Source organism: Myotis myotis, unplaced genomic scaffold (assembly GCF_014108235.1).
Source record: "Myotis myotis isolate mMyoMyo1 unplaced genomic scaffold, mMyoMyo1.p scaffold_m19_p_5, whole genome shotgun sequence".
NCBI classification, from domain to species: Eukaryota; Metazoa; Chordata; class Mammalia; order Chiroptera; family Vespertilionidae; genus Myotis; species Myotis myotis.
The window spans coordinates 93,780,515-93,795,856 of record NW_023416357.1 but is presented as its reverse complement, the minus strand read 5'-3'; the positions used below and the strand labels follow the sequence as shown (position 1 = coordinate 93,795,856).

The 15,342-nt window shown below is 38.8% G+C and overlaps 1 protein-coding gene across 5 annotated transcripts in view; it reads right to left on the bottom strand.

Annotated features, from left to right (window-relative positions):
* The window catches only part of GSPT1 (G1 to S phase transition 1), a 45,895-nt gene continuing 30,553 nt past the window's right edge, over positions 1–15,342 (bottom strand). For 4 of the 5 annotated variants that reach the window (XM_036309229.1, XM_036309226.1, XM_036309227.1 and 1 more), the window contains 4 exons: positions 9,698–9,871; positions 8,767–8,856; positions 8,432–8,600; positions 4,585–4,637 (listed from right to left, as the gene is read on the bottom strand). In XM_036309229.1, coding sequence (XP_036165122.1) covers positions 4,585–4,637; positions 8,432–8,600; positions 8,767–8,856; positions 9,698–9,871 — 486 coding nt within the window. Of the gene's footprint in view, positions 4,638–8,431; positions 8,601–8,766; positions 8,857–9,697; positions 9,872–15,342 lie in introns of all 5 variants that reach the window. The other variant, XM_036309225.1, reaches the window with a different exon arrangement.

The following is a 15,342-nucleotide window of genomic DNA, read 5'->3' as shown; positions in this document are numbered from 1 at the left end:
TTCAAAAGAGTAGGTGACAATTTTTATTATTACAAAAGCAAGTACTTTTAAACTTGTCATTTTAGTAATTGCAAGAGCAGACTAAGGGCTTAATCCTCACACAGGCACCAATTCAGGCACAGTAGGTAGCTACAAATCATAAGAAAAAGGTTTCTTTACCTTGGATTCCCCTAATTCCTACCTATAGCATTCTGCCATGCTTTGGAATTTAGTTTCTTAAAAAACCAGCAAACCTAATTAGCGCCCCCCCCCCCCTCTTTTTTAAATGAGAACTAGGTACTAACCTGCTGTCTAGTGAAAACTAGATTCTAAACCTTGGCCTGAAAGAGATCCACATTTCCTTTAGAACAAACAGAAGAAACTAGCTAACTAAGATGTGTTGATTTCTGCGAGCCCACTTGCGAGTTCTTAAAATGCAGACCTTCAAAGCTCAGACCTGTTTCACCTAATTCATGTGGATGATCACCTGAGGAATGAATGCAGGAGTTCCAGCTCCAGCAAAATACTCTTCCAGGGCAGCAGGAAAGGAGGTAGCAGGGACTTGGGCTGACATCTGAAGCACTAAGCTAATGTGCCTGGCAGAGGGGACAAACCTGAGGTTTCCACGTTAATTTTTAAATGGCACAGTGGCATGTGTGACAAGGCAGAAAAGGCAATTGCCATCCCAAGAGTTGCTTAAGAAATTCTGTGTAATTTTCTGCCTAATCAGACATGGTGCCTCTGCTTTTCCCTTATGTTGGAGAACATAAAGGTTTTAATCACCATTTCCTCCAGGGCCCTTATAACATTCCTTAGTAAACAACTTGCTAGCATATTACTGTTTCAAGGAAGCATAGGATTAGAGGTATGTGAAAGTGTATTTATTGAAGGGAAGACTTAATATGTTCTAGGATATTGAAAATCAAGAATATCCTAGAGCCAAAACCATTACAAGTTGAACCAAATCTACCCTGTCTGAATTCCAACAGTAAATTGGTTCAAATGGGGTCCACTGAACTACTATAGGAATATAAGAACACTTCTATTCCATTTACTATCAAATCTAATATCAACAACTGGCTGCTAAATTTTAATCTAGTCTTTTGAGTTGTGCTATGTAATTACATTTATTTAACAAGTTGCTGCCATGGCACGATCTCTAAAGAAAGAAACAAGATCATGAATGTATTAGATGCTATCTGCTAGAATCACTGAGAAATTTGCTGGAGGAAATAAAAGCTGTATTATTTGGAGACAGAAAATCGTCCCCTAAATCCTATTGATTGCTATCTACCTTACATATGTCTGAGAGAGGATTGATAGCACAGTTTATTCTGATAAGGTAGGCCAACACTGAATATAACACTTAACCTACAATCTGAGCTATAGTGCTGGAACCAGAATTTTCACAAAGATTTTAAAGGTTGATAGTTGCCTGATGTTAAGAGCTGTAATAAAAACTGTATATTTGTCCCTTGACTACCTTAAATCCCTACCCAAAGCAATGAAGCTACCATCCATGAAGCAGCAGTCAGTGAGGAAGTCCATGCCAATGATGAAAGGTGCTATAGTGCTGTCATGTGGAATAGCCATCAAAGATCACGGAGTAATTAGTCATAAATAGTGTTCCTGAAGATTGCCAGGGAGTTTAGCTGACTTTTTTCAAAAGTTCATCATGGAAGCAGTTTTTGACCATAGGTTCACCTTTTTCTTGGATTACAAAACTGCATCTGGTTGAAACTATGACCCAAAATATCTGTAGCACTCAGCTGATAGGATGGCATCTCGCTCAAAGTACATCCCATATTGTAAAGCAGTTCTTGTACTCTATATAACTAGCAGAGAAGTATTAATTGCCTCGTTACAGTGAACAACCTGGACTTTTTTACAATTTACAAAGTTTTTACATTCAATTATCACATATATCAAGACTTTCAATTCAAACAAACAAATGTACATGGGCTTAATTCAACAACTTTACTATTTGTTTACATTAAGTTCATGGCAGTACATACTCAGTTCAACTCTTTTGATTTTACATAGATTTTCACTGGGCAAGTCCTTTTTTGCAAATTAAAAGCAAGAAATAGATACTATACCAGCCCCCCACAGTAAGAAATAAGGGTTTAGAATAGCAATTACTTAGACATTTATTTCAATGGTATCTTTCTTCTCTTAAATTCAGTTAACTAATTTTAAAAAACTATAATTAAATAATCTAGCATGAAAGTTGTATAAACAACATCAGTAATGTAAAAAGATGCAAAGACAATTGTTCTACCACATTTATGTTAAAGATGAAATGTTTAGGTCTGTAATATCCCAAATCTGCTGCCAATTGTCCTCTATTTTTGCATTGTCAACCATATAAACAAACCTGCACTTGCAGAAGACAAAATGACAGCATAGGAATCTGTATTGCTTTTTAAAGGTCCAACATCACCACACACTGCCAGTTTATTTCAGTCATTTATTTCCCCATCCAAATAACTATCCATTGTAATTAATTTAAAATGCAGCAACTTTAAGAATACTTCTCTAAAAAATGTCAAAGCTCACAAAGCATATGATGTTGGTTAATTTAACAATGAGGTTATTGTTAAATAATTATTTGCACAAATGTGCAAGAATTCATGAAGTTTTTCTTCCATAATTACATTTTAGATGTAGGCCCTTCACAGTTAATAGCCATGTTTTACTTAAGAGTGTTGGCAACATGCACATAATATTCTAAAAATGTAAATGTCTTAATAGCAAGCATAACTGGTTTTTAAAATGTGTTCAATTTAAAAATGGAACTCTATCTTTAGAAGTAATTTTAACAACTCTTGAGTTTTTAAAGATTCATTAAAATCCAAGCAATTACTACTATTCTGTTATTAACTTGGAAGTACAAAAAGTTATTATGTACTGATTAAAATTCCCATATTTCCCAGAAAAATAAAAGCCCAGAGATGTGCAGACATAATAGAATTAAAATTCATGCAATTTAATAGCCATGAGTATAGTTACAGGATGCTGCAAGAGAATAATGTTGCTCTGTTCATAAAATATAGCCCATTCATGAGATGAATGGGATTTCTATAGTTAAGAAAATAAGAGTTAAATTAAGTTTCAGGTTTTGTGATTGGAATTAGTTTGACTAGGCTTTTCTTTTCTAAGGAAGACTACAGGGAATTAAACTAATGCATTAAATAAATAATTACAATGTATCTTATTTAGAGATAAATTATAATCTAAAAGAGGCCAAGTCTTCAATAAATGGCAACACTCAAAATCAAGGGGGGCTTCCAATAAACTGAGAAATTCTTTTCCATTTCCCATTTATTCTCATTAAAAATGTCAAAGTCATGAGTTGTAGCAGAAAGCCATCCTTCAATCTAAAAACCACCACAATGCTACATTGTGGTTCATCCAAATCATAGTTTAACAAATTTCAGCTTTATATTTAAGAAAACAATTTCAAATAGTTGAAAAAAAACTTATACTGTGCTTGATTCTACTTATCACTGTTAACTGTAATCTGTGCAAATTCTGATGGTTCCTAAGAATGTGTTCATTTAATTGCTGGATGAGATTTATCGTTAACCAGCAAGGAACACCCAAACGTTTAAAATCAGTGATACAAATAGTAAAATGAGTAATTTGTAGATCTGGCACTTCCAATTGATAATCTTCTTACTAGATGCATGCAGCTCTTATAAATTCTAAAGAAGGCAGTTTTGCCAGGTCTCACCATGCTTTCTTTATTGTAAATTCCACTAATTTAACATGGTAATGGAATTTATTGTAGGGGTACAATTATGCCTTCTTATAAAAAAAACAGTATGCTTTTATTTTAAAACAATTTACTGTGTTTAAGAAATAATGTTAAAATATAAATTGACCAAAAATAACTGATAGATCTAATAAAGCAGTGTCACAGTTACAGAAAGGTATTTAATTATATGTATGCATTACCATCAAAAAGAGGTCAAACTAATTCTTTCCTTTAATACAAACTTGAATACTGTTTGTAAATGCCTCATTTAAAGTAGTGGATAGGGAAAGAGTTTAGAAAAGTCCAAGTAATAAAATGCATTCAATTACTTGGTAACGTTAAAAAGCTAATGCAACAATGTTATATCCAGATAAAAAACATTATTCAAAAGCAATTCAAATACCGAAAAGGGTTTCAAATTGAATATTTTATTAACATGGTAGTTGTCTTTGTAACATGTGCACACACACTCGCACACTCAGAATGATCTGCCTGGGGGGAAAAAGACTATGTATGCCTAAGGGGAAAATGAAAAATTAAAAAATTTCTATAGGTTTTCATTATTGTAGGCAATTATGTCCACATCACTTACAAAGCTATTGCCAAATCTGTCCAAGGAAGCAGTTTGAGAGGGGAAGAAAAAAATATTGGGAAAAATTCAACAGTGGCATAGCAGAGCTCTCAATATGAGAAAGCTGACATAATGTGGACTTTTGCTGTGAATTTTGTCTTGCAAAATATGGGGAGAGGTTTGTCAATGGGCAGAAAATATGAGAAGGCGGTGTGAAGTAGGCTTTTGCAGTCAATTTTCCTCACAGTATTGTGCAGGGTCATCAAGAAAATGCTTAGTCTTTCTCTGGAACCAGTTTCAGAACTTTTCCAATTGCAATGGTCTTACCTGAAAATGAAACAAAAACAAAAAAACTTTTTCAGTAGTTAACAGCAAAGCCATCTAAGGTATTTAAAGGTTATTAATTTAAATCTTAATTTTTACAATGTGAAGTATTAACTTCAGTTTTGGATCTGACAACCCTTTCATGCTGATACCTCAGCATGACAAAAAGCGTCTTGCTGACAACAAAGACATGATTTCTGATTAAGAAATCTTAATAAGTGGATCTTTTGAGGGGGAGAGGGAGAGAGGCTGAAGAAAAGACATGATTTCCTATATAAGAAATCTCTTGCCCTACCTGGTTTGGTTCAGTGGATAGAGTGTCAGCCTGCACACCTAAGGGTCCCAAGTTTGATTCTGGTCAAGGGCATGTACCTTGATTGCAGGCTCCTCCCTGGCCCGGGGGCCCTGGTCAGGGCACATGCAGGAGGCAACCAATCAATATGTTTCTCTCACATCAATATTTCTCTCTGTCTTTCCCTCTCTCTATAAATCAATGGAAAAGTATCTTCCAGTGAGGATTAAAAAAAATCTCTTAGAAAAAGTAAAATGTGGAATATTAATACACTTGAATACTATTTGGCAACAAAAAGGAATGACATATACAATACATGATATATAACATGGTTGAATCTCAAAAAACACACTGAGTGGCCCTGCCTGGTGGCTCAATTGGTTGGAGTGTCAACCCGTACACCAAAAGGTTGTGGTTTTGACTCCTGGTCAGGGCAGCACATATCTAGGTTGCAGGTGCTATTGGACATAATACAGGAGGCAACTGATCGATGTCTCTCTCAAATTGATGTTTCCCTTTTTCTCCTTCCTCTCCCTAAAAATAATTTTTTTAAAAGCCACCCTCCAGTGAAGATTTTTTGAAAAACACACACCATACTGAGTGGAATAAACTAGACACTAAAGACCACAAATTTTATGTTCTATTTATATGGCTTATCCAATAAGGCAAATAGAAAAAAATGCTGTGATTGCCTAGGTCTGGGGGTAGGAGTAGGAGATAACTGTAAATAGGTAAAAGGGCTTCTTTTTAGCTATAATAAACATTCTAAAATTAGAATGCGATGACTGCACAACTCTGTAAAGATATTAAAATTCATTGCATTGCACACTTACAACAGGTCTATTTCATAGTATGAATTATCTCAAAGATGTTAAAAGGGGCTCTCCGTCTTATGGGGGGAAAAAACTAAAAATCAACCTACTACAGTGAAACCTCATTTCTCGAAGGTCTCCCATCTTGAACAATTTGGTTCTTGACCAAGATGTTCACAGAAAAAAAAAAGTCTGGGTTTTCCACCTGACAATCCTTTCATGCTGATACTTCAGCATGACAAAAGGGGTCTCAGACAACAAGCAAAGGACAGAATGCTAATGTTGCCCTAGCCCAGTGGTTGGCAAACTCATTAGTCAACAGAGCCAAATATCAACAGTACAATGACTGAAATTTCTTTTGAGAGCCAAATTTTTTAAACTTAAACTATATAGGCAGGTACATTGTTATCAACTTAATTAGGGTACTCCTAAGCTGGCCTTTGCTAAAAACGTCCTCAATCTAATTGAGGTACGTTCGCCGAGGTCGACCCCTTCCAACTCTCCCATCCACACTTGTCTTGTATACTTGTTTCAGATACACCAGTGTGGATGGGAGAGTTGGGAGGGGTCGACCTCGGTGAACCTCCCCCGCGCTGCGTCTCCCGTCACCGAAGGACCGACACCCCCCACTTCTAACGCCACTTCTTCAAAATAGACTCGCCCAGGCTGAAAACCGACTTCTGCGCATGGGCCAGTAAGTTTCAATCGCACTGTACGTGCGCGCCTGCACATGGTATTTTGTGGAAGAGCCACACTCAAGGGGCCAAAGAGCCGCATGTGGCTCACAAGCCGCGGTTTGCCGACCACTGCCCTAGCCCGGGTTTGACTGTGGTCAAGGGCATATGCCAGGATTGCAGGCTTAATCCCCAGTGGGGGCCATGCAGGAGGCATCGATCAATGATTTTCATCATTAATATTTCTATCTCTCCCTCTCCCTCTCTGAAATCAATAAAAATTTTTTTTTTTAAAAAAGAGTGCTAATGTTGCTAAGGGTCTGAAAGTGCTCACAAACAGCAATCAAATTTGGATAAAGGAAAAGCAGTAAGGTGATAGCATTTTGGAGGCAATGATACAGAAAAAAATTCCTTTAAGGCTAGTAGGGGGTGGTTTGATAAATTTAAGAAAAGAAGTATTTATTTATAAATTAAACAGTACATTAAGCATGTACTGTATATAAGAAAAGTTGAAACAATCATTTGGGTGTTTGGAATGAATTAATTCAATTTACATAATTTCTAATGGGGAAAAATGATTCAGTTTTTGAACAAATCACTTCTTGAGCAGCCTTTTGGAATGAATTAAATTCGATAAACGAGTTTCCACTATATTTAGGAAAAAATAATTATTGGGGGTTAAAAATTCATCCTACATTAATTTCCTCTGTAATTTTATTTTTACTTCCTCTGTAATTTTGATATATATATTTTTTTTAAAAGATATTTTTATTGTTTTAAGAGGGAGAGGGAGAAAGAGATAGAAACATCAATGATGAGAGAGAATCATTGATTGGCTGCCTCCTTCACTGCCCACACTGGGGATCTAGCCCACAACCCGGTCATGTGCTCTGTCTGGGAATCGAACCGTGACCTCCTGGCTCATAGGTGGCACTCAACCGCTGAGCCACAGGCCAGTTGGGCTAACTTTGTAATATTAATAGGACAACCAGTAATCAGTGAATTTCACTAACATCAAGCAGATTTTTAAAATAAAAAATTTGAAGAACTCTATAGTGTCTTTATAAAGATTTCCCTGAACTAGAACTAAGGTGCAGCAACCACATTTATCATTATATTTCCAGTGCTAAGCACAGTTCTTGACTTGCAATACAGTCAATTTTTTGCTGAATGGAATTTGAACATACAATTGTATTCTATATTTCAATGGAACCAAAGTTTTATATAAATTTTCCAATCTTAAAATAGTTATCTAAGTTAACAATCTATAGAGAAATGTTTAGTAAAAATCATTTTGTTTTCATGATACCAAAGAATTTCATGGCCACAAGACAAAAATTACAGCTCTTCAGATTAACTCAAAAAAGAGCATGAATATTAACCCTCTAAAAAAACAAGTGTTAAAAGGCAATCAATCTATATATCCCTTTTATTCCCACCCTCGTATCAGTGCAGTAAATGTATTATATTTGATTTTTAAATGATTTCCTCTGACCACAAAGACAAGATATGTACCTCAAGCTCACCTTGCAAAATCTTAACAGGGCAAGATGGGTTTTAATCACATATATTATAAAGGATTACATCACAGAAATGTCTTGCTTATAGTAAATAAATGGCTCTCAAAACTCACTACTGGCAAAATATCAAAATTCTTCTAGAATAGTGGTTCTCAACCTTCCTAATGCCCCGACCCTTTAATACAGTTCCTCATGTTGTGGTGACCCCCAATTTCATTGTTACAAATTGAACATAATTAAAGCATAGTGATTAATCACAAAAACAATATGTAATTATATATGTATTTTCCGATGGTCTTAGGCGGCCCCTGTGAAAGGGTCGTTCGACCCCCAGGTTGAGAACCGCTGTTCTAGAGCATTACTGCTAAAATGCATAGCTAATTTTACCTGTTGTCCAACTCATTTAACTCATAAAACATGCACCCAGGTTCTCTATGAACTGTACTCTGGTGAAGAGTCTATTTTAGACATACTACTACACATCAATTTAAAGGCTTACCCTCATCTCTCAAAGTAAATCGACCCATCTGAGGGAAGTCTTTAAAGGTCTCAAGGCAGATGGTTCCTGCTGTCCTTAAGCGAGCAATGCATACTTGATCTTGTTTCACAAAACGGGGTCGAGTCTTACTTTTTTCTCCTGATTTTTTGTCTACCAAGCAAATTAAGGCCTATCCAAGATAAAAGGATGAAAAGACATCAGAATAATGCCAAATAAAAGAATCTTTAAGAATAGGCATGCAAATAAGAGTATATCTCTACTATTGGTAAGAAATTATTAAGATGAAATGGCCTTAAGACAAACAAACAAAACCCCCCAATTATCTTAATACTCACTGTTATTTCAACTTCCTCAATACAGGTATGAATATGCAGCACCGCATTATAACCTGGGCAGATGATGGATTTGTGCTCTATAATCACTATCTGTCAAACAAAAAGAAAATTCACATCTTTATACCCAGGGCAAAAAAATTGAATGCGCTAAAGTGTATATAGTATCACAAGAATATATAACTTACTATCTTAAAAGTTATTTTTGTGCTAGAAGTGATAGGTCAGGTCACTTGACCTCGAATAATGAACTCTGATATCCTTAACCTACTGATCTTCTTGGCAAGTACCCAAACTTTCAAAACAGCAGGCAGACTCTTTCCCCTAGTGGAAACCTTTCCCTTATACCTCCCCCAAGGAATCATTACTGCTCACATGCTACTGGGTTCCCTCCACCACTAGATGTGAACATCATAGTTTTATCCATGTCTCAATATCTAAGGTCCAGTAAAAGTAAACAACCTTGCATCTGGCATCAGAATTTAATTTGATTAGTTATTATACTTTGTAAAAGAATTGAAAAATTCTGTGAGCTACACCAATAATTTATTCTGTCACTGTCCTGGGGAGAGTCAGGTTACTAATAAGAAAAAATTGGGCATGTTTTTCTGTTTGGAGAGTTATTTGCGCTAAAGGAGCAGACAAACCATGACTTCCAAGGCAACTTGCTCTATTTAAAGTGAAAGACACTGAGTAATGATATAAACAGATTAGAAAAAAAGGAATTTACAAAGAATACTATCTAACCAGTAAGAAGACCTTATATTGTAAGATACCTACCTTATGGCTGTTGTGACACACACACGATTTATTCTATTTCAATTCCCCTTCTACGCACGATGACATGTCATCAATAACCCGAACAAAGGACATTTAAATTCAAATTTCATCTGAACAGTAAACATCACTGAGATAAGTATAATAACTGGTTTACCTGGGCATCAAATGTGCGTCCAGAATGACAAAGATTATTAGGATCACAAAGTATAAATCCTGGAAGAATCTCCTCTTCTTCAATTCCTTTCAGTCTGATTTTGAGGTTTTCACCTGGGGCTACAGAATCAGTTTCTACATCATCAGAAAGGATTCCAAGAACTTCCACGTTGTGCTTAAAAAGAAACCGAGATTGGAGGTTTTCTGACACTTTCACTCATTGCATTGCAGATCATAAAACAACCTGTTTATTGAGTTGTTGCATTTTTCCGTGCTTGCTGATTATCCAAAATACTTATTACATTTGTATGACATGAACTTTTATAAAAATCATACGCCGAAGGACAACTGCCAATTAAAATTATCTGTTATCCATTTGCACCTCCAGGGTGGCCCCTTAGCCTGTGCACCTGGTGGACATCTTCAGATCACTCCAGGTAACAACTTTACCACATCCACCAGCGACACATTCAAGGGGCAAACTCAGTGAGCACCAAAGCCCCACTGAAGCAAGTACTGTTCCATAGGGGTGTCTCCTGCACTTCCCTCTGTAGTCACAGCTGGGTCTCATATCCAATTGGCCAGGGGGTCAATAACTCCCAAAGACACTAACATCCATCAAGGCTCAACTACACAGGACGGTGCACACAGCTCACACAGGAGCATACCTAGCATGCCTTGCTCAGGTGACTGGGGAGGCTGAGTCACTGGGGTCTACAGAACATCTACTACACAAGGCCACTCTATCAATTCCAGGAGACATAGCAGCTCTACGTAATACATAGAAACAAACACAGGGAAGCAGCCAAAATGCAGAGACAAAGAAACATGTCACAAACAAAAGAACAGAAGAAAATTCCAGAGAAAGAACTAAAAGAAATGGAAGCAAACTACTAGATAGAGAGTTCAAAACAATGATTATAAAGATGCTCAAGTAAATTAATGAGAGCTTCAAGGAACTTAGTGAGAATATCAAGGAACTTAGTGAGACTGTCAAAGACATGAAAAGGGACCAGTCAGAAATGATGGATATACTAACTGAAATGAAAAATTTATAGTGAATCAACAGAGTAGAGCAGGGGTCCTCAAACTTTTTAAACAGGGGCCAGTTCACTGTCCCTCAGACCGTTGGAGGGCCGGACTATAGTTTAAAAAAAAACTATGAACAAAGTCCTATGCACACTGCACATATCTTACTTTGAAGTAAAAAAACAAAATGGGAACAAATACAATATTTGTATTTGCATGTGGCCCGCAGGCCGTAGTTTGAGGACCCCTGGAGTAGAGGATGCCAAGAATAAAATCAGTGACTTGGAATATGAGGAAGCAAAACACACCCAATCAGAAAAACAATAAGAAAAAAATATCCAAAAGTAAGAAGATAGTGAAAAAAGCCTCTGGGACAACTTCAAGCATACCAATATATGCATCAAGGGGGTGCCGGAAAGAGAAGAGGAGGAGCAAGAAATTGAAAACCTATTTGAAGAAATAATGACAGAAAACTTCCCCTATCTGATGAAAGAAATAGATCAGGAAGTAGAGTCCCAAACAAGATAAACCCAATGAGGCCCATACCAAAGAACATCCCAGCAAAGGTATTGTTTAGAATTGAAAAGTCAGATAAAGAGCTTCACAGACAAGAAAAAGCGAAAGGAGTTCACCACCAAACCATTATTACATGAAATGTTGAATGGTATTCTTTAAGAGGAAGAAGGGAAAAAAGAAGATAAAAAAATATGAGCAATAAAATGGCAATAAATATGTATCAATAATTGAATCTTAAAAATCAAAATAAACAAGGAATCTAATGAACAGAATAAACTGATGAGTAAAATAGAACCAGAGGCATGGAAACATGGAACAGACTGATGAATCTCAGAGGGAAGGGGGGCAGTGGGAAGAGATGAACCAAAGAACTTACATGCAGGTACCCACTGGGGTGCCTGGCCAGCCTGGATGACAGGCTGATGGCTGTTTACAGCTGGTCCCACCCCCTTCAGGGTGGGGGTCCCCACTGGGGTGCCTGGCCAGTCTGGGTGAGGGGCTGAGGGCTGTTTTCAGGCTGGTGGGTGGCTGAAGCTCCCAGTCTCTCCTTTTTTCTTTTCTTTTCTTTTTTTTTATTCTGGGATTTATTTACCTTCTATGGCTGTCACTGGAGCTGAGAGCCGGCTTTAGCTCTGAGGCCGTTGCTGGCTGAAAGCCGGTACCTGGGTTTGTTTAGATTCTATAATTGAAAATCTGTTGCCATCACTGGCCGCTCTAAGCTCTGAGGCCGTGCTGGCTGAAAGCAGGTTTCTGGGGTTTGTTTAGGTTCTATAATTGCAACATAGTTGCATCCGGAGCTCAGAGCCCAGCAGCAGCAGGCAGGGAACGTTGGATTCCTCCATCACTGGATCAAGCAAGCCTCATGTTCATTTCAGCTTCCTGGCTGCCGACCGCCATCTTGGCTGGCAGTTAATTTGCATATCCCGCTGATTAGCCAATGGGAAGGGTAGCAAAGTTATGGCTAATTACCATGTTTCTCTATTATTAGATAGGATATGCATTACCCATGGACACAGATAGTAGGATGGTGAAGGTCTGGGTGGGGTGGGTTTGGGCAGGGAAAAAGAGTGTAAGAGGACATCTGTAATACTCAACAATAAAAATATATCAAACATGGATTTTAATTTTATGGATATAATTTTTATTGTGGAATTTAGGATTTAACTTACATGTATTCCATTACCTATCAATCCCCAAATACCTGAAGAGTAATTTTTTTTTTTAATCCTCACATGAGGATATTTTTTTCCATTGCTTTTCAGAGAGTGGAACGGAGAGGATAAGGAGAGAAAGAGAAACACCAATGTGAGAGAGACACCTCAATTGGTTGCCTCCCACACGGGCCGCCGACCAGGGCCAGAGAGCAAACCAGCAACCCAGGTACATGCCCTTGACTGGGAACCAAACCCACAACCCTTTCGTGGGCAGGCCAACGCTCTAACCACTTAGCAAATATGGCGAGGGCAAGAGTATACCTTTTATTTATTTATTTATTTTTAAATTTTTTTAAAAAATATATTTTATTGATTTTCTACAGAGAGGAAGGGAGAGAGATAGTTAGAAACATCGATGAGAGAGAAACATCGATCAGCTGCCTCCTGCACATCTCCCACTGGGGATGTGCCCGCAACCAAGGTACATGCCCTTGACCGGAATCGAACCTGCAACCTTTCAGTCCGCAGGCTGACGCCCCATCCACTGAGCCAAACCGGTTTCGGCAAGAGTATACTTTTTAGATAACATTTTGATGGCTGCAAGATGGGAGAGGATTTGGAGGGTGAGAAAGGGGAGAGGATTTAAAATAAGCATACTAATGATTATAGGTTTTCCTTTGGGGTGATAAAGTATTCTGGAATTAATGGTGATAGCTGCACAAATTTTAAAAAGATATATAGATGGGGAAATGTTAAAAGTAATACCCACAAGTATTTCCATTTGTGCCCTTTGAGATAATTCAGATTTTTAAAACATCAACCAGAAAACTGCCCGAGTTGGTGTGGCTCAATTGGTTGAGCATCAACCCATGCACCAAAAGGTCACTGGTTTGATTCCCAGTCAGAGCATGTGCCAGGTAGCAGGTTGGTTGGGTGTGGGCGGGAAGCAACCAATCAGTATTTTTCTCTCACATCAGTGTTTCTCTCTCTCCCTCTCTCTCCCTCCTCCCTTCCTCTCTATAAAATCAGAATGGGAACAAAAATATTTTCAAAAATATATACCAGAAAACCAAATAAAATAGCCTTCAAGACAAAATGAATTATCTCATGATAGTAAATGAACAGTGAAAAATGCCGATCAATATATTCCATACCAGAATGCTACAGTCACTTGCTAAGCTCTAGTACCTTTACCCCTCTTCTGCATGATATTCTTTCCCAAAAGGTCGCTTATATCTTAATGATACCTGTTCTACTGAAATTCATCCTAAGTGAAATAGAGCCATATTTGTTAGCTAAGCTCTTTGTAGTAACAGCAGGATAAAGGGGTAGATCTTAGCAGTTCTACCATGTACAAACTATTGTTCACTATTTTTTTGTCCTAATAACTCAACATAACAATCCCTCATGGCCTTGTATGGCTAAACACAATAGAGCTAGTGTAAGATTAACTTAATCCACTTGGTAATCTCAGTCAAAGTTTAAAAACAGAGCAGGCACACTCTATCCCAGTGGTTCTCAACCTTCTTAATGCTGCGACCCTTTAATACAGTTCCTCATGTTGTGGTGACCCCCAATTTCATTGTTACAAATTGAACATAATTAAAGCATAGTGATTAATCACAAAAACAATATCCTATATAATAAAAGGCTAATAAGCAAATAGACTGAATGGCAGAACAAATGAACAACGGGTCGCTATGATGTGTACTGACCACCAGGGAGCAAGCGCAGGACATAGTGGGCGTCGTTCATAGCCAGATGGTAAAGAAGGTGAGTGAGAGTGCCAGTCCAAGGCGGGGTGCCAATCACTGTCATCAGGGCGAGCCTCTGGTGGTTACTAAATATTCTTTGCTCCCGTGCACAACAGTCCTGCCCTGCACTTCACCCACTGCCGGCACTGGAGCCACCACTCACACCCACTGCTGGCACCTGGCGCCAGCCCCAATTGCTCAGCGCTCTCAGTGGGTGCAAATGGCGGCGCTGGCCCGATCACCCCTCAGGGCTTCTCCACCTCCCCCTGCTCCTGAGGGGCGATCAGAGCAGCAGTCACTGCTCACGCCCGCTGATGGCGCCAGCCTCGCTCTCACCCACTGCTGATGCTGGCCCCAATTGCTCTGCGCCATGAGTGGGTGCAAGCAGGGTCGGCACTGTCAGTGCATGGGATTGGCAGCAACGGGAGTGGGGCTGCCAGCAGAGAGGGGACCAGGGGCCACGCAGGAGGGGCCAGCAGGGGCATGAAGGATGGGCCAAGACCCACCCCTGTGCCCACCACAGCCTCACAGCCCACAGTTCCTTTCAAGGTGCACAAATTTGTGCACTGGGCCCCCAGTGTAATTATATACGTGTTTTCTGATGGTCTTAGGCGACCCCTGTCAAAGGGTCGTTCGACCCACAGGTTGAGAACCGCTACTCTATCCCCTCTGGGAAGCCTTTCCTTTATACTCCCCCCAAGGAATCATTACTGTTCACCGTAATTACTCAAAAATTAAGATTGAAACCAACAACTTCTCTTAGTTTATGAAAGGTATTAAAGATAACTAAACATTTCCATATTTTCTAGAGATTCAACATGTAGTAGCTGTGCAAGGAGTGAGTTTAGGCTATATTTAAGCAATCTGATAGGGATAAGTGGTTAACATTTATAAGTAAAGGGTATCTACAACTGTCTTCATAGATGCCCCTTGTCTTGACTGAGGTGTGATACCCTGTCTTATCAGTTCAACAAGTTTTGGAGACAAGCCTGCAATGTGTTTACCTATTATACAGTACTAGCGGCCTGTTGCAGCAAGATTCCTACAAGAATAGGGCTTCCTCAGGCCATTGCACTGCCCAGGGCCGCACATGGGGAAGGGGGTGGGGGGGTGTCCCACTGCCCAGGGCCGCACATGGGGTCCCGGCTGGTGGTGGGGCTTAGGTGGCAAACGGGGGTCCTGGCTGGCAGCTC